The 21,243-nt window shown below is 56.2% G+C and overlaps 3 protein-coding genes across 3 annotated transcripts; all 3 read left to right on the forward strand.

Moving 5' to 3' along the window:
- Positions 1 to 1,568: 1,568 nt before the first annotated feature.
- FAM43B (family with sequence similarity 43 member B) lies at positions 1,569 to 2,903 on the forward strand. The gene has a single exon (XM_039703163.1). It carries the CDS (start codon positions 1,806 to 1,808, stop codon positions 2,694 to 2,696), a length of 891 nt encoding a protein of 296 aa, XP_039559097.1. The 5' UTR covers positions 1,569 to 1,805; the 3' UTR covers positions 2,697 to 2,903.
- A 1,084-nt stretch (positions 2,904 to 3,987) lies between these two features.
- On the forward strand, positions 3,988 to 7,581 carry MUL1 (mitochondrial E3 ubiquitin protein ligase 1). The gene is made up of 4 exons (XM_039703162.1): positions 3,988 to 4,148; positions 4,247 to 4,334; positions 5,378 to 5,498; positions 6,248 to 7,581. The coding sequence occupies exons 1-4, from the start codon at positions 4,029 to 4,031 to the stop codon at positions 6,966 to 6,968; spliced, it is 1,050 nt and encodes a 349-aa protein (XP_039559096.1). The 5' UTR covers positions 3,988 to 4,028; the 3' UTR covers positions 6,969 to 7,581.
- Positions 7,582 to 9,043: 1,462 nt separating this feature from the next.
- CAMK2N1 (calcium/calmodulin dependent protein kinase II inhibitor 1) lies at positions 9,044 to 11,460 on the forward strand. The gene is made up of 2 exons (XM_039703155.1): positions 9,044 to 9,224; positions 10,101 to 11,460. Exons 1-2 carry the CDS (start codon positions 9,044 to 9,046, stop codon positions 10,169 to 10,171), a joined length of 252 nt encoding a protein of 83 aa, XP_039559089.1. The 3' UTR covers positions 10,172 to 11,460.
- Positions 11,461 to 21,243: the final 9,783 nt, after the last annotated feature.

Here is a 21,243-nt window from a genome sequence, read left to right on the forward strand (position 1 = left end):
TGAGACCAGCACAGGTACCCCAAGAAACCAAATCTGGGATGCTGAGATCGGTATTGTCCAAGGGATAACCAGGAAACCCACCTCCCACACACCTCAGGGTGCTTGTTCCCTCTGCACCCAGTGATGACAGTTCCCTACTTGCCAGGGCAGTGAGTGAGAGGAGGCATTGGCAGCCTGAACCAGCCCACAACTCTTTCTCTCAGCTTTCAAGTGTAAATCCAGGCTGTTTTCCCCTATATACAATGTGGTGCAGAGTCTCCCTTGCCTCCCAAAATCTGGGAGAAAAAGGAAAACCAGTCCTAGGGCAACTTGTGGGATCAAACCAGTGTAGAGGGACACCACAGCCCCCCCTGACCCCAATAATGTGGGATTTGTAAATAAAGAAGCTTTCAGGGTGGGTTCACACCTGCCCTCTCAATGTAAACACCAAGCAAGTAAACACAGTCCTTGCCTCGAGTCAATGAGGGCAAGAATAGGAATTATGAAAGATGAGGCTAGCATGGATAGGAATCTCCCTCATCAGCACTAATTCCCTAATTGCGATCTCCCCAAAACCATCCTTGCACTGGGAGCAAACCATACATCCCATGTTTGCATCAGAAAAGCTGAAAAACAGACAAATTCATGCATTTTTTATTATTTTGGCTGCAAAATCCTACAAGGCTGTCGAGGCCGCGGCAGTGAGAGAGTGGGGCTGGTGCTGTCTGCCTGTGAAGCTGCTATTTTAAGGTTGTATTTGCTTCACTCAAACTGCAGAAAATCTGGGAAGCTGCTGGGAAATGGCTTCCCGTTCCCTGCGACACCCCACTCTTATTTTCTTCCCCAAGCAGACTAGAAGTGGGGGAACATGGTGTTATTTTACCCCTTTTTTTTAATCCCAAGGCAAACAGAGCATCTCCAAGCCCAGAGGTCTCCTTGCTTTATGTCCAGATGGTAAAAAAAAAAAAAAAGTGGAAATCAGGGTTTGAGCCAAAGGCACTGAATCCTGAGCAGCCTCAGACTCCACTGCAGGGCTGAAACCTTGCAGTGCTCCCCAAAAATTCCCCCCGAGCTGCACCATGGGGACATAACATTCCATTTCTCCTGGAGGGAAGCTGTCCTAGGGCCTTGGCCAGAGATAAAAGCAACAGGTTAAAAGCCAGCTCAGCCCAAAAGGAAAGAAGCAGCAAGGAGGTCTGACTGGCTTGGAAATAACAGGAGCAAATGGGAGGTTTGGCGGAAAAAATGCCAGCAAACCTGCAGGATCTGCAAATCCTGGCACACACCCTTGTGCAACGTACTGATTTGGGGGGGAAAACCCCCCCACCTTTTTGTCGCTCCGGTGCCAGAAGCCATCATCTGATCCTCCCAAAATCACCCCTCCAGCCGGGTGGGAAATGAGGGAATCTCCCCAGCCGCCGGTGGGTTTCGGCGCAGGGGGTCTGGCTGCTGCAGGGGCACGGGGGGCTCGATTCCCCCGGCTCGCTGTCCCCGCGGGGCACCGGCGGGGGCCGTTCGCCGGCGGGGGCCGCTCACCGGCGGCTCTCCGCGTGCTCGGGGAGGTGGAGCAGCCCACGGAGAGCCGCGTCCCCGCAGCCGCCGCCGCTCCCGCAGCATCAGGCGCAGGCGGCACCCGGAACGCGGCGGCTCCTCGGCTCCGCATCCTCCGTGGGCAGCCGGATCGGCCCCGGGGCCGCGTCCCGCTGCCGGGCGAGGGGACGACACCCCCTGCGCGGGGGTGCGGGGACACCCCCCGAAGCGGCTTCGGGCTGGGGGGTGGTCCCGCTGCTTGCCAGCGAGGCCGGCGTTAGCGGAGCGGAGCCGAGATGCTGCCCTGGCGCCGGAGCAAGTTCGTGCTGGTGGAAAATGAACGTAAGTGCAAAGGCAAGAGCCTGGGGCCGGGGCTGAGCTACGCGGCGCTGCTGGCCGGCTTCCTCCGCTCCTGCCCGGACCTGCTGCCCGAGTGCCCGCTGGAGCGCCTGGGCAGCGTCTTCCGCGGGAAGCGCCAGAAAGTGGAGCTGAACAAGGAGGACCCGACGTACACGGTGAGGTACCTGGGCAACGCCGTCACCCTGCACGCCAAGGGCGAGGGCTGCACCGAGGAGGCGGTGGGCAAGATCTGGGCCAAGAGCGAGGCGGGCGCCGGCGGGGCCAAGATGACGCTGACGCTGGGCCCGCACGGCATCCGCATGACGCCCTGCGAGAAGGGGGCCCGCCGGCCGGGCCACGCGTACCTGCTGCACCGCATCACCTACTGCGCCGCCGACCGCCGGCACCCCAAGGTGTTCGCCTGGGTGTACCGGCACCAGGTGAAGAACAAGGCCGTGGTGCTGCGCTGCCACGCCGTGCTGGTCTCCAAGGCCGACAAGGCGCGCGCCATGGCCCTGCTGCTCTACCAGACCTCGGCCTCCGCCTTCAACGAGTTCAAGCGCCTCAAGAGACAGAGCGATTTCCGCCACGTGCAGCAGCAGCTCCTGGGCGACGCCATCGTGCCCCTGGTGCCGCTGCGCCGGCTGCTCAACGCCAAGTGTCCCTACCGCCCGCCGGCCGAGCGGGCCCGCTGCGCCCCCCGCCTCAGCTCCATCCTGGAGGAGGAGGAGGAGGAGGCCTTCGGCGCCGCGACGCCCTTGGGGGACCCCGGGCGGGCGGCCGTGCTGCGGCTGGCCAGCGACATGAGGGGGTGCAGCCTGCGCGGGCCCCGCGCCGCCGCGTGCTGAGCGGCCGCGGGCACGGGGTGCCCTCCCTGCGCCCCGAGCCGGCGCTGGACCCTGCTCGGGATCGGTCTGGACAAGACAGCGGCTCCGTTTGCAGGAAGACCCGTGGCGGGGGTGGGTTTGCACCCCAGGGAAGCCCCCGGCCCTGCACATGAACCTGCTCTCGTGCCTCCTCCTCAGCGGCCATAATAATAAAATGAATGTGTGTTTTCTGCGGTGTGACGGCGCCTGTGTCTCGCCCGGGCCTTGGTGGATGACAGAGTTAAGCTCGGCTCTGAGGCAGTTTGAGGGGTTTGTATTGCTTTTGTCCCTCAAAAGGCAGGCCAAGGAGGGGTGCCTGCGGGGCCCACGGTGCTTTGCTGCGGCACCGAGGGCGGGGGAGAGCTGCTCTGCGTAGCCATGGCAACTTGATTTTTTAAATATAGAGCTGGGGGGCGGCTGTGCCGCCCACGTCGGGGGAGCAGTGATGGGGGTTTGGCCCCTTGGACCCCACTGGGGAGCAGAACTTGCCTGCACCAACCCCCCAACCCCAATTCAAATTAACACCAAGGGCCTGAAGATCAATAATTTATGAAAAACTGCTATTTTTTTCTTCCCCTTTTGCTGCTTTCCCAGAATAAGTGATGGTAAGGAGATGGGGGGTGGAGGAGGTTTATGCCCCCCAGCAGGGACCTGCCACCCTGCATGGCCCTTTGTGGGGCAGGACTCTGCACAGTGGGGCTGGGGGCTGCGTCCTGAGCCTGAGCCCCCCAGAGGGGCCTCGGGGTGCTGCTGCCCCACAGCCCGGCGAGGGGGTGTGAGCCCTTCCCCGAGATGCTGCAGGGATTTGGAGAGATATCCCCTCCCAGGCACGGGGGAACAGGCTTTGGTCTGACCACTGCCCCCCGAACTTAGCAGCAGGTGAGATTTGGGTGGTGGGCAGGTACGGGGATGCTCCCCCACACACCCAGAGGCATTAGAATTTGGGGCCAGCTGCCAGGATCCTAAAGGATGGCTTGGATTGGGATAATCCCCCTCAGATGCTGGTGAGGCTGGGGTTTGATGTCCCGGCCAAGACCCCAGGGTGGAGGCGGGGGTAAAGGGGTGGGGCGGCTGCCAGCTGTCCCGCCCCCCCAAACTCCCAAAGACGGGGTTTATGCCCCTAAAGCTCCGTGGGGCCGGGATCTGGCCCGCACAGAGTGTGCGTTACCCCCGCACCCCAGCGGGGCTGTCCGGAGCCCCCGCCCCGCCCGGCCCTGGCGGACCCCGCGCCTCCATGGCGGCGGCCAGAGCGCCGCTCGTGACGTCATCGCCGGGCGCCGGGCGGTTGCCGTGGTAACGGCGGGCCTGGCGGCCATGGAGGGTGGCGGGCGGCCCTCGGCCGCACAGGCCGTGCTCTTGGCCGCCAGCTCCGCCATCACCGCCCTGCTCTACTCCATCTACCGGCAGAAGGCTCGCGTGGCCCGCGGGCTCGAGGTGGGTGTCAGGGGTGCGCCGGGGGAGTGCATGTGCCCGGCCCCCGAGCCGCGGCCTGGTCGCGCCGGCTGAGCCGCGGCCTGTGTTTGCTCCCGCAGGGCGCCAGGAAGGTCCGGCTGGACGGGGACCTGCGGGCCGTGCTGCTGGAGGCGCCCGGACGCTGCGTGCCCTATGCGGTCATAGAAGGTAGGGTCGTGTCCAAACACCAGAGTTTTATGTCCAAAAAGGAGACAGAGGAGTCCTATAACTTTATTTGAATCAAGGGAGAGGTCATGGGCATTTCCCGTGGGGTCTCTCAAATTACTAGAAGACGCAACCTCCTTTTTATTCTCACTTCCTGGCCGCATTTCCCTCTCTCTTTCCCTGTTGGCTGAGGCGCTTGAGAGGTGCAGACTTCCTGAAACACCTGATACCTAAGAACCCCTTCTAATGTACAACCTCACCCCCCTTTCCTTTTCCTTGTGTCAGTCAGTGGAATTCCTGTGGAATTTATGGCTCTTGCCGTTGTTTCTTTTATCTCTCAGTATGTATTTTATCTACCAGCAGACCCACAGTTTGTTTGTAAAGACAAATCCCTCATTTCTTTCAAACAGGCCCCAAAGTGATGCCTGAAATGGGGCTGGGGGGCACATCCTGCCCCACAGCTGCTCCTCACCTGGAGATTTCATCCCCAGCTCCTCCTCCTGTGCCCATCAGGTCATTTCCCCCCCACCAAGCAGCCACAGACTCCTGACAGCAGAAAACACAGGCTCGTAGCCCTTTTGCCCCCATTTTAGAATTCTAGAATGGTTTTGGTTGAAAGAGACCTTAAAGCCCATCCAGTGCCCCCCTGCCATGGCAGGGACAGCTCCCACTGTCCCAGGCTGCTCCAGCCCTGTCCAGCCTGGCTTGGGCACTGCCAGGGATCCAGGGGCAGCCACAGCTGCTCTGGGCACCTGTGCCAGGGCTCCACCCTCCCAGGGAGGAAAGGATTTGTTCCCAGCAGCGCACTGAAGCCATTCCCCGGGTGCTGTCAGTGCCAGCCCCTGGCCAGGTGTCAGGGTCGGCTGCCAGTGGTCTCTGCCCCAGCACGGGAAAAGGTGGTTCTGGGCAGGCCGTGCTCTCAAAGAAGGAGCTGAACTGTTGCTTTTGGTCTTCAGTTGAGTTTATTGTTCCTTATCTACAAAGTTTTTCTGTCTGTCCACAGGGTTGTTGCTGAGGCCTCAGCTGGCCCTGGGTTCCCGTTGCAGGTGTGGTGCGCTCGGTGAAGGACACGCTGAGCAGCCAGTTTGTGGAGAACTGCAAGGGGGTGGTGCAGAGGCTGACCCTGCAGGAGCACAAGATGGTGTGGAACAGAACCACCCACCTCTGGTATGTGCCTGCTACCCCCAAACCCCTGTGGTGCCCCTGGGGGGTCTGACACCTTGAAATGGCCTCAGGCATGGCCAGAGCGACCAAGTGCCTCAGCTGGGTCCCAAAGCAGCCCCCACAGTGACAGCTGCCATAACGGGGGGGTTTGGCTGATTTTAGGGTTTCACAGAGGGGCTGGAGGAGAAGAGCACATCGAGTAACCTGATACAGGCTGAACACTGATCAGCCCCACCTTGTTACCCCACCAGAGAATGGCCTTTCCAAAAAAAACCCCACTTGCAGAACAGAAATTAATTGGATTTGGGTGATCCCCACACCCAGGTCACCCGAGGAGGGTCCCAGAACTGCTGAAACAGAGCCCAGTGGTGCTGTTTGATAAGCAATTGGTAACACTTGGGAAACTGGGATGTGTGACACGTGGTGCCTCTCCTCATGGCATGGTTTGTGACAGCTGGGAATGCCACAGGCAGGTGAGGAGGAAGTAGGTGGGGATGGGGGAGCACTGAGCTGAGGGTGGAGTGGCCTCGTGCACCCCTGGACAGTGCCATCAGGGAAAGGTGTTCTCCAGGGAGCTCCACTCAGGGCGTGTCCCATCTGTCATTCCCAAAGCCAGCAGGCCATCCCAGGCTGTGCTTCCCATCAGGGGCAGTCAGATCACTTCCCTGTGGTGCCCATGGCGGGTCTCACACCTTGAAATGGCCTCAGGCGTGGCCAGAGTGACCAAGTGCCTTGTTCTTCTCCCCCCCCAGGAACGACTACGAGAAGATCATCCACCAGAGAACCAACACCACCCCCTTTGACCTGGTCCCTGCCGAGGACGGTGCCGGCGTCACCGTGCGGGTGATGAAGCCTCTGGACGCTGCTGAGCTCAGCCTGGAGACGGTGTATGAGAAATTCCACCCCTCTGTGCAGTCCTTCACCGACGTCATCGGCCACTACATCAGCGGGGAGCGTCCCAAGGGCATCCAGGAGACGGAGCAGATGCTGAAGGTGGGCACGGCCCTGACCGGGGTGGGAGAGCTGGTCCTGGACAACGCCACCATCAAGCTGCAGCCCCCGAAGCAGGGCATGCCCTACTACCTGAGCTCGCTGGATTTCGAGTCCTTGCTGCAGAAACAAGAGTCCAGCGTGCGGTTCTGGAAAATCCTGACGGTGGTTTTCGGCTGTGCCACGTGCGCCGTGCTGTTCTTCCTCCTGCGGAAGCAGTACCGGCAGCACCGGGAGAGGCAGCACCTGCGGCAGATGCAGGAGGAGTTCCGGCAGGCCCAGGAGCGCCTGACCAGCGCCGAGGGCGGGGAGGCTCTCAAAAACGCCTGCGTGGTCTGCTTGAGCAGCACCAAGTCCTGCGTTTTCCTCGAGTGTGGCCACGTCTGCTCCTGCCACGAGTGCTACCAGGCTCTTCCCAGCCCCAAAAAGTGCCCGATTTGCAGGCAGGGCATCAGCAGGGTGGTTCCCTTGTACAACAGTTAATTTTTTGTGGTTCTTGGGGGGGAGACTTTGGATTTAAAGCTGCCACTGGCGAAGGGGTTTTGTCGCCTCGCTGCTTGGGTGGTGGGTTTTGGGGAAGGGGAGGGAGCTTGAGGGAGCGGGTGCTTCACTGTGGGGCAGAGCAGAGTCTGAAAAGGTGACTCTGCAGCTGATCAGGGCTCACGCTGTGCTCCGGAGGTGTTTGTGAGACAGATTATTCTTTGCAAAGGGTGAGGTGCTCAGGGGAAGATGGAGCTTGAAGCTCTTCTGTTAAGGTTCGAACTCGCAGGGTTTGTGTCATGGTTACAGAGCCTGCAGCCCCTTACCCATCTGATAAAAACATGGGGAAAACAAAAATTAAATGTATTAAGGGTTCTGGGAGGCTGCAGAATGCCTGGGAGGTGGCCAGAGGGCTGCAAGGCCTCATGGAGCAGGAGGGGCTGTCGGAGAGCTTGTGCCAGGGGGTGTGAACACAGGTCATTCTGTGATCCCCCAAAATGGCTTTGTCACACCAGGGTGTGAGGATGGGGATGTGGCTGATGGCTGTGCTTGGCTTGGCTTGGCTTGGCTTGGGATAGCAATCGAGGTGTGAAGTAATAAAATAGGATGAAAAGTGTCTGTGTCAGATTATTCCAGGGGAGTGGTGAGGTTTGTCCTCCCTGAGGTGGACACAGTGAGCCTGGATCATCCCGAGCTATGATGGAGGTTGGCTGAGGGGGCAAACCTGTCCCCCCTGCACTGGACATGACACTCACTGCTGTCCCCCCATGACACAGGTGGTGCCAAACCCCCCAAACTGACACAAAAAAGGAAAATTCCCTTCCCTGACACTCCTATTTTGCCATAAATCCCATATGCACCCAGCAGGGTTAATGGACCCAAAGTGCTGCTGCAGTTAACATTTGCTAGGGAGGACAATTCCTAGGGAATGAGGGAGCCTCAGGTAGGAGCAGTTGAGAGCCCAGGACTGAGGCAGCCCCTGGGCAGCCCTGCTCCAGGCAGAGCCATCCGCATCCCCCAGGCACATTCAAAAAGAAACCTTCCCATCGACTGGCATTTAAAACCCCCTGAATTTACAGTGAAATGACTGCAGCTGGGCAGTGTCCGAAAGCCATTCTGGCTGTGAGGCACAAATCCACGGCTGGATTTTGAGGAGGAGCAGGTCCCCGGTTACTCCAGTGCCGGGAAAGGGCTGTGTCCCACCAGCTGTAGATGGCGGTGGCTGCCTGCAGGGCGAGGCAGCCCGCGGAACAGAATCCCAGCGGGAACAGCCGGAACGCAGCTCAAAAAGCCACACTGCAGCCCCAAAACCCAGAAGGCAGAATGAAACGGCAGAATCCCATCTGCTGGAAGAGGTGTCCCTCCTCTCCAGGGGAACAACCACCCCAGAAAGCCTCATCCCCTCACTGGGGACAGCAGGGAGGTCAGTCCCCCTCTGACCAGTGCAGGACATGGCCTCGAGCCTCGGTGCTTTGCCCGGGAATGGAGCATCAGGCAAAGCCTAAAAATACACCTTGGGGGACTGTGCTTCCCCATTACCCCTCGCCTCCTGTTTCCAAGCTTTGCCTGTGATATCTCGGGCGTAGCCGCAACCTTATGTAAGGAGCTGACAGCTCGGGGGCGGGCGGGAGTGCCGGGGAGAGGGGCTTGTGCAGCTCTGGGGGTGAGGATTTCACAAACGAGGGCTTTGGAGATGGGAGCAGCCCCGGGATAGGGGGCTGCTCCACCCCAGCCCTGGCACCACCAGGCACCCTGTCCTTCCATTCTGCTCAGCCCCAAAACGAGCCAGGCTCCCGATTCCAGAGAAATCCTGTAACTCAGCCTTGCACAAACAGGTCCTTTGCTGCTGTTGCTACTGTCCTCCTGCTCCACTGCACTTGTGGAGATGCACCACAGATGCCTGAACACCCCAACATAGCTGTGGGCTCTCCCAAAATGTTATCCCCAACCTTCCCATCGCTCGCTTTGCCAGGCAGTAACCCAAATGACCCACGCTGTTGTGGTGACTCTGCACAGAAAACCCCATGGAAAGCTCTCAGTGCCTGAGAAGTCCTCCTGCAGTGCCCCAGGAAAGGCTCATGCAGGGACAGGTCCTGGGGGCCCACAAGGGGCCGCCCTACGGCGAGGGGCAGCTGGCGGGGGACGCGGCCGTGGGGCAGCTGCCCTTCCCCGTTCGCCTCCGCGGCGGCGACGGGCTGCTGGCCGGCGGGCAGGGCAAGCGGCCGCCCAAGCTGGGGCAGATCGGCCGCAGCAAGAGAGGTGGGTGCCGGGGGAGCGGGGCGCGGCGGGAGCTGCCCGGGATGCGGGACACGGCCCCGGGGATGCGGGACACGGCCCCAGGGATGCGGGACACGGCCCCAGGGATGCGGCGGGATGCAGCGGGTGTCCCGCGGGACCTTGGGCATCGTGTGCCGGGGACCTTCCCCGGGGGTGCGGGACACCGGGGACCGTCCTGGGGGACGGGGCGTGATGACCGGGCTCCCTGAGGGTGTCGGGCATCGCGTCCCGAGCGAGCGCGATCCCGAGAATCGCGTTTTCCAGGGATGCAGGGCGCTGGGGACCGTCCCCAGGGACAGGGTATGGTGCACCGGGCTCCCTGAGCGGTGCTGGGCATCGTGTTCCGTGGATCCTCCCCAGGGATGGGACATCGAGCACCTTTCGGGCATGCAGGGCACCGTGAGCGTCCCCGGGGATGGGGCACGATGCAGCAGACTCCCTGCAGGATGTCAGGCATCACGTCCCAAGGACTGTCACCGGGGTGTTGGGCAGCCGGGACCTTCCCTGGGGACGGGACGTTGTGCCCTGGGCACTTCATCGGGTATAGGGCGTCAGGGACCTTCCTCGGGGGCAGGGGACCATCCGCAGGGCACAAAGGTGGGGGGACCTTCCCTAGGGACATGTCCTTTGCCAAGGGCCCCCAGAGACAGGGCGCCAGTGCCGAGGCGTGCGATCCTGGGGACGCTCCCTGGGGACGGGGCACGGTGCCGGGTACCCTGCGGCGGGTCGGGGCCGCGGAGCTTTGCCAGCAGCCGCACCAGGGATGTGGGACCCCTCCAGCCCCCCCAGGGTGACCTTGGGCTGGGGGAGCACGGCGGCAGGAAATTCATCGCGCTTCTGTTTCTTTCTGCTTTCTAGTGGTTATTGAAGATGATAGAATCGACGATGTGCTGCAAAACCTCTCGGAAAAGGCCCCTCCCGGTGTTTAAAGGCTCCCTGGGGACGCTGGGCTGAGGCCCGGGGAGGGGTCGGTTTACAATGGCACAGGTGATCGGCAGAGAATAACCCCCAGCCCCGCAGCGACCGCCGAGCGCCCGCAGCGCCGCCCGCCCGTGCTGCCCTCCGGAGAGCGCGGGGGGGCGGGCGGCGAGCGAGCCCCAGCCCAGCCGTGAATTCAAACACGATAATAAATTAAAATATGTCTGTGTAATCGGGAAAATAGTCACCTGCTTCAAGCCCCCCACCCCGAGGGATGGACGGAGGAGTCACGCCGCGGCTGTGAATTCCTCGGGATCGCTTTTCTCGGGCTGATGAACCTTGTGCCGCGCTAGATCGGGGGGTAAGAGGAAAGGGGGCGGCGGGAGATGGGGGAGCGGGGGGAACAGCCCCTGGAGTCTCCCTCCGGCCAGGGTTGTTCCCAGCGGGCACCTTGTTTACATGATTTAATCTTGCAAAAATGAATCCGTGCACTTGGATGTACCACGCTATCCCCTTCTGTATGAATTTCTTTTTTTTTTTTTTATGTTGATGTCTTTGGATGTTGGGAAATTATATAAAATAGATATATATATATATATTTAATTTTAGTCACGTTTTAAGGTTCTCGAGGGGGGAAAACCAAAACTTTTATAAAGGAAAGGCCTGAAGGAAGAATTGCTGGTTTATTTTTTAAAGCTTGTACTTCTTGGTTGCTGTGAGCAAAGGGACAGATTTTATATGTATGGGGGGGCGGGGGGGTCGCTCAGCTTTTCTAACTACCATGCAGTCTGTAGTGTGGGTGATCTTGGTTGGTTTTTTCTTTTTTTTTCCTTATATTGTGGCAGTTTCCTCTCTTTAATAGACTGTATTAAACATATATATAAAAGAAATTATTTAATGTAATCACAAGAGTGCCAAACACTTGGAGATGCTGGAGGGCAGCGATTCCCTCCCCGAGATGAGCAGCACTCGGAGCTTTCTGCTCTTTCCAGGGCTCGGTCGATCTCTCGTGGGGTTTTCTCTGACTTCTCTTTTCTAATCTTTCTTTTTAACTATTTTGCATGACGTGCATAAAAAACAAAAGGGAAAAAAAAAGGGGTGGGGGGGACAAAAAGCGCCTCTGGTGCCCGGGCTTGGTTCTTGTTTCTGTTTGCGATTGACTGACAGACCTCAAGGCAGGTTTTTCTTTCCTCCTTTTCTTAAATATTGTGTATGTTGCACTTTTATCCACTACACAGGGCTATTTCTGCAATGTCCGAATAAAAAGGAAAATGAAACAAAATGGAAAAAAAATTATAAATGCGGATCTGCCGTGTTTTCCCGTGGGCTGCCAGGGCCAAGGAGCATCTGTCCCTGTCCCCCCAAATAATCCCAAAATAACTAAGGAAAACCTCCCCACTGTCTAGCACAGACCCCGGTTCGTGAATAACTACTTGCAATTAATATTTATTTGTGGGATTTTTTTGTTTGATGGGAAAACACTTCAGGGGCACAGATTTAATGGAAAAATTCAACGTTGGGTTCTGAGAGTGGCTGTTGGAGATGGGAATAAAAGGTGGCTTCCCCTTCACTGGTGGGAAGAGCTGTGGGAAATGGGCATTTTCCTTCCAGTATTGCCTCCTTTCCCCCCAAACCCCAAATCCTGGTGTTAAAAAAGGCCATTGTCCCTTCTGCCCACGCCACCGAGGGCGCGAGGCAACCTTTGTGCCCGAGGAACAAGAATATAATCACGGGTGGGAAACAGGTCCAGGGGTGGGATTTTATTGCAAAGAAAACCATACATTGCAATAAAAGCAGGATGTTGCTGAGCTGGGATTTGTACAGGATGACCTAGGGGGAGATGGATTAATTTGGGCTGGCACAGGGAGCTGGGGTGTGAAGGCTGCACAATGCTCCTGTCCCTGCCACCTTTGCTATTTATTGCTCCATTTTTAACCCCCACACACTCTCCCACATCCAGGATATGATGAGGACTTTTGTTAAATTGCTCCCTTGAAAAATCCCCAATTATTTCAATTTTTCCCCAGCGAGTTCAGCTCCGAGGTCGTGGCTGTGTGGGTTGGACACAGCAGCACAGTTTGGATTTTCTGTGCTGGGGGACCTGCTGCACCTCTAAACCACGACATGGCCCCCAGAAGGGAGGGGTTTTTTCCCCAGACTAATGGGTTTTTGCCCTAGTCAGCATCTGTGGGTGAGCCCAGGGCTCTGGGAGAGCAGAGCATCCCACGTGTGCCAAGGATGCAGCGCTTGGGAGCTTGCTGGACACAAAACCAGGGGCTGGATGCAGCACTGGGCTAATTGAGTTCACCAAAAATCCCCCTTTTTTTGTAAAAACCTGATCTATGGGTCTGCCAAACCAAATTTCCTACTTTATTCCGTACATCAAAAGACCTCTGAGCACATAAACCACGCTGAAGCCCAGACCCGTCTATGGGTGCTCCAAGGATGGGGCGCAGGCACAGCCCGGGATCCCCCCAGACACACCTGGATGCCCGGGAAAGGCCGGTGATGATCCAGAGAAAGCCTGAAGCCAGAGGGGGAAGGGAGGCTGAAAGAAGAGGAGATTCTGCTAAATTATGAACCGCTCTTTTATATGCATCTTTCATGCACGGCACATAAATAATGGAGCAGGAGAGCCCGGCGAGATCGCGTACGGGAGGATGCGGGATGGAGGGGCGAGGAGAGAGCGATTCACCAGGGATGGCGGGGAAAGATGCGCCCAAGAGACCGAGCCGGGCATCCCGCACGGCCGGGAGATGGTGTTCTGAAGGAGGATTTAAGGATTAAGCTGGCCCCGGGGCAGGAGTTTATTGCATACATTATTTAACAGATGGCCCAACGCAGGCGGCGGCTGCCTACGGTCTCCCCGGTGACCTTGGCTGGGAGATGCCGGAGCCGGGAAGGGAGCCTGGTGCCATCACCACGCTCCGGTTACAGGGATCAGAGGGAAAAAAAAAAAAAAAAAACTGAACCAAACCCCAGAAGCCAGCACCCAGCAGCTCCAGAGCCAAATCCCCATGGAAACTGCAAAAATCCCCACCCAACCCTGCCCATATGGGCTGCTTGTTTTGGCAGGGGTGGGAAAAAAAAGGAGGAAAAAATAAAATGTATAGAAAAGAGCCATTTGCAGGTTTACTTACTGGAGGAAACTTGGCACCTTCGGAAGAGCAGGGTGCAGGAGGGGCGAGCGAGGTGCAAAGGTCCCAGCGACACCCAGAGCACTTGTGAAATCCCACTCCCATGCCCAAACACAGTTTAATCCCATTTTCCCAGGGATTTTTGTGTTGGGGGAAGGTGCTAACACAGTTGCTTCTGCAGCAAAGCCAGCCCTGACCGCTTACACCCAGAACCAGGTGTGTCTCCATTCACCTCTAAAGCTGCTCCCCAGGCTTTGAGGCATCAGCCCCGGGAAGCCTCCTGGAATGACACCAGTCCTGGGGGGCTCAGAGCAGTGGATGACAATTTTGGGGCTGGATCAGTGTCCCCACCACTCATTTCCCACATCACCTAGGCAGTAACTCAGAAAAAAAAAAAAAAAAACAAAAAAAAAAAAAAAAAAACAAAAAAAAAAAAAAAAAAACAAAAAAAAAAAAAAAAAAACAAAAAAAAAAAAAAAAAAACAAAAAAAAAAAAAAAAAAACAAAAAAAAAAAAAAAAAAACAAAAAAAAAAAAAAAAAAACAAAAAAAAAAAAAAAAAAACAAAAAAAAAAAAAAAAAAACAAACCAAAAAAACAAAATTGAGGGCAGTGTGTTGCAGCCGGGGCAAAGCAGAGCAGGGGGAGTGGGTGAGTCCCCCAAAGCTCTTCCCAAAAGGACGCCCATGAAGCAACTGCCCAAAATAAATATTCTCTCTCTTTTTTTTTTTCCTTCCCCTCCTCCATCAAAACTAGGGCATGTTAAACTAGGCCAGCACTCCTAAAGTAATTTATTTATCATGGGGGGGGAGAGAGGAGGGACAGCATGGGCTGCAGAAGGGGATGCTCCATCCTGCCCCAAGTGCCGCGGGTTTGGGGAATGAAATGGGTCAATTCTTCCTTCTTCCCTTGTTGAAAAATCACAATTACTCAGAAGGAAGCAGCTTTAGTGACCTTTGGTGGAGAAGACACAAAACCGATCATTTTAACGGTATCAAACCCTTCTTGATCTGTTTGCTCAGCTGTTTTCACTGCTGGGGTTCATGTTTTGTACTGTGGCATCAGACGGAAAATACAGTTTAGAAAAATGAAAAATGGAAAAAGATGTGAAAGAAATTTTACCTTCTATAAAGACTTGGGGTTTTTTCTTGCTGTGTAACACAAGAATGAGAAAAACCCAGTGGCTGCCCGAAATCTCTCCCTCCATCCCTGCCAGGGAATGGGATCCCCAAGAGGGATTTGGGTTGCAGCGCCATCCTGCTGGGTGCTCCCCCATCAGTCATGGCCTTGGAGCTTTTGGGGGGCTTTGCCTTTGTGTCTCCCCATGGGAAGTGTGGCTCCTGGTGGGATGGACCCCCAGTGCTGCCTGTCTGGGGGGCCTGGGGGGCTGCGGGCCCCCTTTCCTGGGATCTTTGTCCCACAGCCACTAGAGGCCACTGAGGCTCTGTGCTCCCGGCTGATTTACTCAGGCAGGACATTTGGACACGCATTGGCACCCAAAAGTCTAAAACGGGCAAATGCCCAGAGCAGCCAAGCTGGGGACGGGCAGGGCAGGGAAGAGCTGTCCCGGAGCTCTGCTGGTGTCTCCCACGCCGGGACCCCACGGGGAACAGGGGCACTTTTCCCAAATCTGGCCAGGCCACTCAGCTGCCCAGACTTGTGATGAGCGCTGGTGGGAATTTTGTGTGTCCTATCCCATGCTAAACATCTCCAGAGGACAGGGAAATGCTGCCACACACGCAGCATCCTTCCTGGGCTCACCAGGAATTTTATGAGGGGTCAAGAAGACACTCCCATGATGTGGCATTCCTTACCTTGGGAATATTCTGCAAGAAAATCCCTAGATCCCTGCTGCTGCTGCCTCGGGGAGCCTGGGAGTGGAGCTGCCTGCCTCCCCAGGCTCCTCATTTTCATTTTGCCTGGAGTCAAAATTTTCTAGGATATTCTAAACAGCCGTTCCCACTTAGGAGGGAAACATCAGACGTCTTCATTTACACACCGCTCCAGGTGTCAAACTGTTGCATGACAATAACAAGTGGGAGACACCTCACCCAAAAAACGACAGAATTTCCAGCTGCAGCCAAATGCAGCAGCAGATGCTCAGATAAAACCCAAACCTGAGAACAGCACCAGGCTCTGCAACCTGGCCAAAGGCTTCCCAGATAAACAGTCGGTGTTTGGGAGGGGATTGTATTTTTTGGGAGCTTGGGATGTCTGTGCTGTCTCACATTTGGGTATTTTCAGACCCTCGGTGAGCAGGTGAGAATGGCCACTGCCTTCTCAGGGCTGCCTCTGTTCCCAGTCTCACCGGCTTTGGAAGATTCCCTGCCACAGATTTTTCCAAGACAATTCCTCCCCTGAGTTTTGGCAGGATGTGCCTGTGATTGCAATTGCCCTGTTAAATTCGTGTTGGTAATGCAACACCATGAACGTGAAGGAATATGAAGGAAACCAGAGGAATTTGGGCTCCCCTCCATGCTGCAACACCTCAATTATTAATATATATAGTATTCCATTATATAATACTATATAATATTATGTAATATATATGGTATTATATAATACATACAATGGTGTATATATATAATTTTTGCAGAGATGAATGTGACACCTGCACAAGCCCTTTCCTTCGCCCCTTTCCCGTGGGCAAAGAGGAGCAAAGTGGGAACATCTCAGAGTCCCTGGAGTTTTGTGAGCACGCAACTCAAAGCATCAGCCCCTTCTCACGGTGGGGGGAATAAAAGAAAATAAAGGAAAATAACCAAACCACAGAAATAAATCCCCAAACAGGCCATGTGACACAAGACTCCGAAATACCCGGCGTGAGTCACGGGTGTGGAGATGGGGCTGATCCAGCTCTGACTCAGCCCGGGCAGCCGGTGCAGCCTGTTTGTGTCCCCCCCACAACTCCTGTTTCCCAGTTTTGCTCCAAACCTGCTCAAATATAAATAAATACTCTGTGACTAAGAGACACGTGGTGGGGCTCAGCCCGCAGCAGCCCCTTCAAGCCCTCCTGATTCCTGGCGGTTCCACAAGGGCTGGACACAACAGTATCCCACAAAAGGCAGGCCTGGGGACCATTGAAGTATTTAAAGTGTTTTTTTAAATATGTATTTTTGGAGGGGGAAACACACACACACAGGAGGTTCTTGCTGATGCCACGTCAAGGAAGCATTGGGGATTTTCCAACTAGCTCTAATTAATTAGTATTTTCTCAGCTTATCATAGTTTTAAACATGAAGCACCAATTCCCATCAGTCACAGACAAGGGAAGCCAACAGAGAGCAGAGCCTGCCCAGGGTGGGCTGAAGCCTTGCTCTGGGACACCACATGGGAGGGCAGAGGGTGCTGGTGGAGCTGGGATGAGCCCCAGCTCCCACCTGGGTGCAGTCCAGTGCCAGCCCTTTCTGAGCCACAGCGTCCTACAGCATCCCCAGAGGGGTGGGAAACCACAAGGGATGGCTGGGTCTGGGGGAGGTGCCTGAGGAAAGCTGCTCTTGGGTTATTCCCACTGGATCTGGACAAATGCACGGGGGTGGAACACCCCTGTGTTATTTACAGCTGGTTTAACCCCCCATGGTGTTTGACCTCCCGGGGTTCTCCGGGTTGATCCCATCCCAGGTTAGAGCACCTTCCCTGTGCTGCAGGGTAAGGAAAGGCAAAGGCAGGATCAGGATGAGACCCTGGTTGACCTCCTGGTTGATCCCATCCCAGGTTAGAGCACCTTCCCTGTGCTGCAGGGTAAGGAAAGGCAAAGGCAGGATCAGGATGAGACCCTGGCAGCATCCTCAGCATCCATAACCAGTTTCCATAGCAACAGGTTCAGCCCCAGATCGGCAGCAGGTGCTGGGAAGCAGCAATGAGGAGGGAGCTCGGGGGGACCCCATGAGCAGCAAAAAATAGGGTTTGGTACAGAAAATCACTTTGCAACTCAGCACCTCGGGAGCGAGGGGAGGCTGAAGCTGAGCTGTGGCCCAACACAAACCCTCCAGGACAGCCCTTCCAGGGACACTGGGGAGCTGCCCCCACCCCACACCCCTGCTCGGCACGGATCCTCTCATCCCCTTCCAGATGCATCAGCATTCCCGGTTTCATTCCAGCTGGGCTCTGCTACGCCCTTCCCCGGCTCTAGCCAGGAGCAAACAGCCACGAGACCCCAGAGCACCCATCCTCCCGTCCTGGAGCGGGGCAAACGCACACCTGGGGCAGGATGCGGAGGGACAGCCCGGACCGCTGCTCCGGGCGGTGCCCGCGGGCCCCTCGCCCCCACCCCGCGGTTACACAAGGCTCGGGCTCTTGCATAAGCGGCAGCAGCCTGTGCAGCCTCAAGGAGAGAGGAGTGAGCAGGAACCAGGGCCCGAAGGCACGCCTTGGGATGGGATCCGTGGCCAGAGCCCGTATCCCACAGCGAGCCCCGTGGAGCAGGGCATCCTGCATCCTAAAAGAGGTGACACAGCCCCCTGCAGCAGGACTGGCCCCATCCCTTCACCATCCTCGTGGATAAACCAAAACCGGTAGGAATTCAACCCTTAACAGCAGTATAAAGGCTGCCAGATCCCCCAAAGCCAGCGAGCAGCCTGCACACCAGCCCTTTGGCATCCAATACTCGCCTGCTGCCACTTCCAGGCCTGGAAATGGGGTTAGTTCCAGGGGAAAATAATTTTTTAAGCCTTTTAATGAAGCAGGTGCTGGGGAAGCACCTTGTAGTGCTTGGGCTCCCAGGGAGCCTCTGTGGAGCAGGACACCCATGGGTCAGCATCACCCCTCAGCTCCCAGTCCTGCTCTGGGGAGGATGAGCACTGCCTTCAAACCAGCACCCATCAGCTGCCAGGGTGACTTTGGCCAACCCCTGGTAGCACAGGGCAGCTCACCCTAAAACATGTTCATGCCCTAAAACACTTTGTTCCTGCCCTAAAACACGTTGTTCATGCCCTAAAAGGCGTTGTTCATACCCTAAAACACGTTGTTTCTGCCCACCATAGTGCTTTGGATCTGGCTCAGTTGCACAGCTGTCAATGAGTGTGTGGCCAGAGAGGGTTTTAAGAACCTACAATGCCAACCAAGTCACCATTCCCAAGGGATTTACACCCTTTACAGGCTTCCTTGGTGCTGTGCCGGCTGCAGTGGGGCTGATGTTTTGGCCCCAATTCCTTCCCACCCACAACCCACAACCCTTGTTTTCCTGCCTAGTGCAAAGAAAGGATTAAAAACCACAACAAAAAGCTAAGAAATCCTCTAATTTAATGAGCAGAGAAGCCCCCAGACCTCTAGCTTGGCTTTTAAAGTATGAGCAATACCATATCTGTGTCTTGAGGAGATTTAATTATTTTAACAATTAAAAGGGACCTCCCCAAGAGGCTGCACATGGAGGGCACAAGCACCTGCAGGACTCATGTGCATCCCAGCCCAGCACAAACTTCCCATGGCAAAGGTAACTTCACAGGTGGCACAGAAAGAGAAACCCAGAAAAGGTCATTGCACAAGAGGGGCTGATTCTCCTGATTTAAATACAACCCTCCAAACCCACACTGCAAAGCCACAGGCACACCCAGAGCTGAAGCAAACACTCACCAGTGACCCTTGGGTGCCGCTTCCCTGCAGGCAAGGGGAAAAATTTCCCTCCTCCTTCTTTGTATAGGGAATGACTCTATGGGGACAGCAGCCAGCCCAAAGGCACAACTCTGGGACAGCCAGCTCACTGGCAGGGTCAGATACCCCAACCATGCACCCATCCCTCCTCTGAGACACCCCCAAACTCAGCCTCAGACCTTTTACTGCCTTCAGGATAACAAATCCCAAAATCTCGCTGCAGCTGCCCTGGGAGGTGAAACAGCACAAAAGGACACAAACCCCAGATCTTAGAGAGCTCCAAGCCCCAAGGCGAGCATCCAACCTCTGATTGCCTCTGGAAACCATTGTTAAAGTGATTCTCAGCAGAGGACACGCGTGGCACCCCCGAAGCCCCCCCCAGTCCCTGTTGTGCTGGGCTGCGGAGGCAGCCAGGGCGATGTGTGAAATCGTGGGGCGGCCGCAGCTATTTCTGCTCCGTGTCAGCACCCACTGACAGCACCACCCTGCGAACACAGCGAAGCTCCAGGCTTCTTTTGATCGAGTGAAATTCACCTGTGCATGGCTGTGCTTCCCCGTTAACCCCCGGCACTGTGAGGTGTGGAGCTCGCTGGTTCTGGGGGCAAAGCTGGGGGGCTTGGGGTCGAAGCGAGCTGCTGGCACCCTTGACATCTGCATTTAGGCTCCCGAGATTCCCCCTTATCTGATGGGCAGAAGCTTCTGCAAATCCCTTCTCCTTCCTTCTGCTCAGGGTCACTCTTTTTTTCCCTTAATTTCTTGGGACTAGGAGCAAGACCCAGGCAAATGCAACTGATTGTGTAACGTTTTGCTCAGAAAGCTTCTTAAACAGTCACATATTTCTATTGGATTTCCCTTGCCCTTCACTGCTGATTACTGGAGTATTTATATATAAATAGAAGCTGTCTTCCCCATAATCTGCTTGTTTCTCCTAATTAACTCAGGGCTGCTCTCCTTGGGTTGCTCAGCCCTTGGGTTTTGGGGGTGCCAGCACCCAGTGGCACTCACTGAACCCAAATGCACCAAATTTCTGCTGAAAGTGCTTTTTTAGCTGGTTTTAAAGATGCAAAACCTTCCTTTCCAAACTTTATGTGCTCAGTATATGTCCCATCCTCCCAACCCCCAGCTCAGGGAAGTGCTCAAATGTGATTTCTTCTTCTTCCTCCCTCCTCGCAAAACTTTCCCCTAATTCAAGGAACGTCTCGATTTGATAATTATTTTAATCATTATTACTCATCTTTCCCCTTTCTTCCCCCCCTCAAAACTTCGTCCTGGGCCTGTCAATCACTTTAATAGCTGTTTACAACCTATCATCAAGTCTTGCATAACATCCACATGACTTCACTCAGATGCCTCCGACACCCAAAAGCTGCCCCTGGGCTCTATTTCAGGAGCGATGGAGCCCACGGCACCAACTGGCTGCATCCCCCGCCGGCATGCCCGGGGTCCTGGGATGGGGAGAATCAAAGCCAAAGACATGCCCGAAGCAAAACCATTTTGTAGTTAGCACAAGACAGCCCCACGCTGCTCCCCGTTCAGGTTTTTGGGGGTGAGGGCTGGTTTGGTGGGCTCACACCCCTCCCCAGCACCGCAGCAATTTGGAGAGATCGGGAGCTGAAGGCACCTGGTGCAGCCCCTGGATGGCAGCCTGGCCTCTGCCCCCCGCTCCCCTCACAGCACTGGAACACACGCACACCAAACATGGCCAGTTCTGTGTAAAATGTCGCTTTGCAGCGCAGTCCTGCAGCCCGCGGCACCGCCCGCCGGCGCGGGCTGGCGGGGGCCGGGGCAGAGGCGCAATCTGTGCCGGAGCGGCTGCCAGCCCTTTTCCTCCGGCAGGCGACGGCTGCCTTGCGGGGCGGGGGGGGACACGACGGCTCTTTTTTAAGCTCTCCCGTCCTCCCCCTCTCCCTCAGATTTCATAACCCTTCCAAAGCACGAAGAGGCTCCTCCGGTTCGCGGCTAATGAGCCCCTGCGGAGGAGGAGCCGCGGGGCTCGGCAGCGAAACCTCCCCACCGCGGGGTGAGGGCAGGGGGCACGCAGGGGTCCCTGCGGGGTCTCGCCATAACCCCAGCCTGGCCAGGTCTCTCCCCAAAACGCCCCTCGGCACCAGGCTGCCCGGGATGGGACGTCTCTCCCTCCCCGTGCAGATGCTGCATGCAAATATTTATTTACACAGCATCAAGGGGTTATTTATTAAGCCACAGCTGACAACTGTGTTCAAACTAATTTCTCTTAATAAGGCACATACGGTCACCCCGGCAACAGCACCGGAGAGCCCTTCTTTAAGGAAAATACTGGGGTGAAAATCCCCTTGGATGCCAAGAGGGTGCTCTGGGGGGGCCTCTGGAGGTGCTGGGG

The sequence above is a fragment of the Passer montanus genome, unplaced genomic scaffold, assembly GCF_014805655.1.
Source record: "Passer montanus isolate IOZ18808 unplaced genomic scaffold, ASM1480565v1 scaffold160, whole genome shotgun sequence".
Classification (NCBI taxonomy): Eukaryota; Metazoa; Chordata; class Aves; order Passeriformes; family Passeridae; genus Passer; species Passer montanus.

Excerpts from the sequence above, each read along its gene's own strand:
- FAM43B (XM_039703163.1), top strand. The coding sequence starts at position 1,806 with ATGCTGCCCTGGCGCCGGAGCAAGTTCGTGCTGGTGGAAAATGAACGT.
- MUL1 (XM_039703162.1), top strand. The coding sequence starts at position 4,029 with ATGGAGGGTGGCGGGCGGCCCTCGGCCGCACAGGCCGTGCTCTTGGCC. Across the intron at positions 4,149-4,246 it reads GCGTGGCCCGCGGGCTCGAG|GGCGCCAGGAAGGTCCGGCT; the intron begins GTGGGTGTCAGG and ends TTGCTCCCGCAG. Across the intron at positions 5,499-6,247 it reads AACAGAACCACCCACCTCTG|GAACGACTACGAGAAGATCA; the intron begins GTATGTGCCTGC and ends CTCCCCCCCCAG.
- CAMK2N1 (XM_039703155.1), top strand. The coding sequence starts at position 9,044 with ATGCAGGGACAGGTCCTGGGGGCCCACAAGGGGCCGCCCTACGGCGAG. Across the intron at positions 9,225-10,100 it reads GATCGGCCGCAGCAAGAGAG|TGGTTATTGAAGATGATAGA; the intron begins GTGGGTGCCGGG and ends TCTGCTTTCTAG.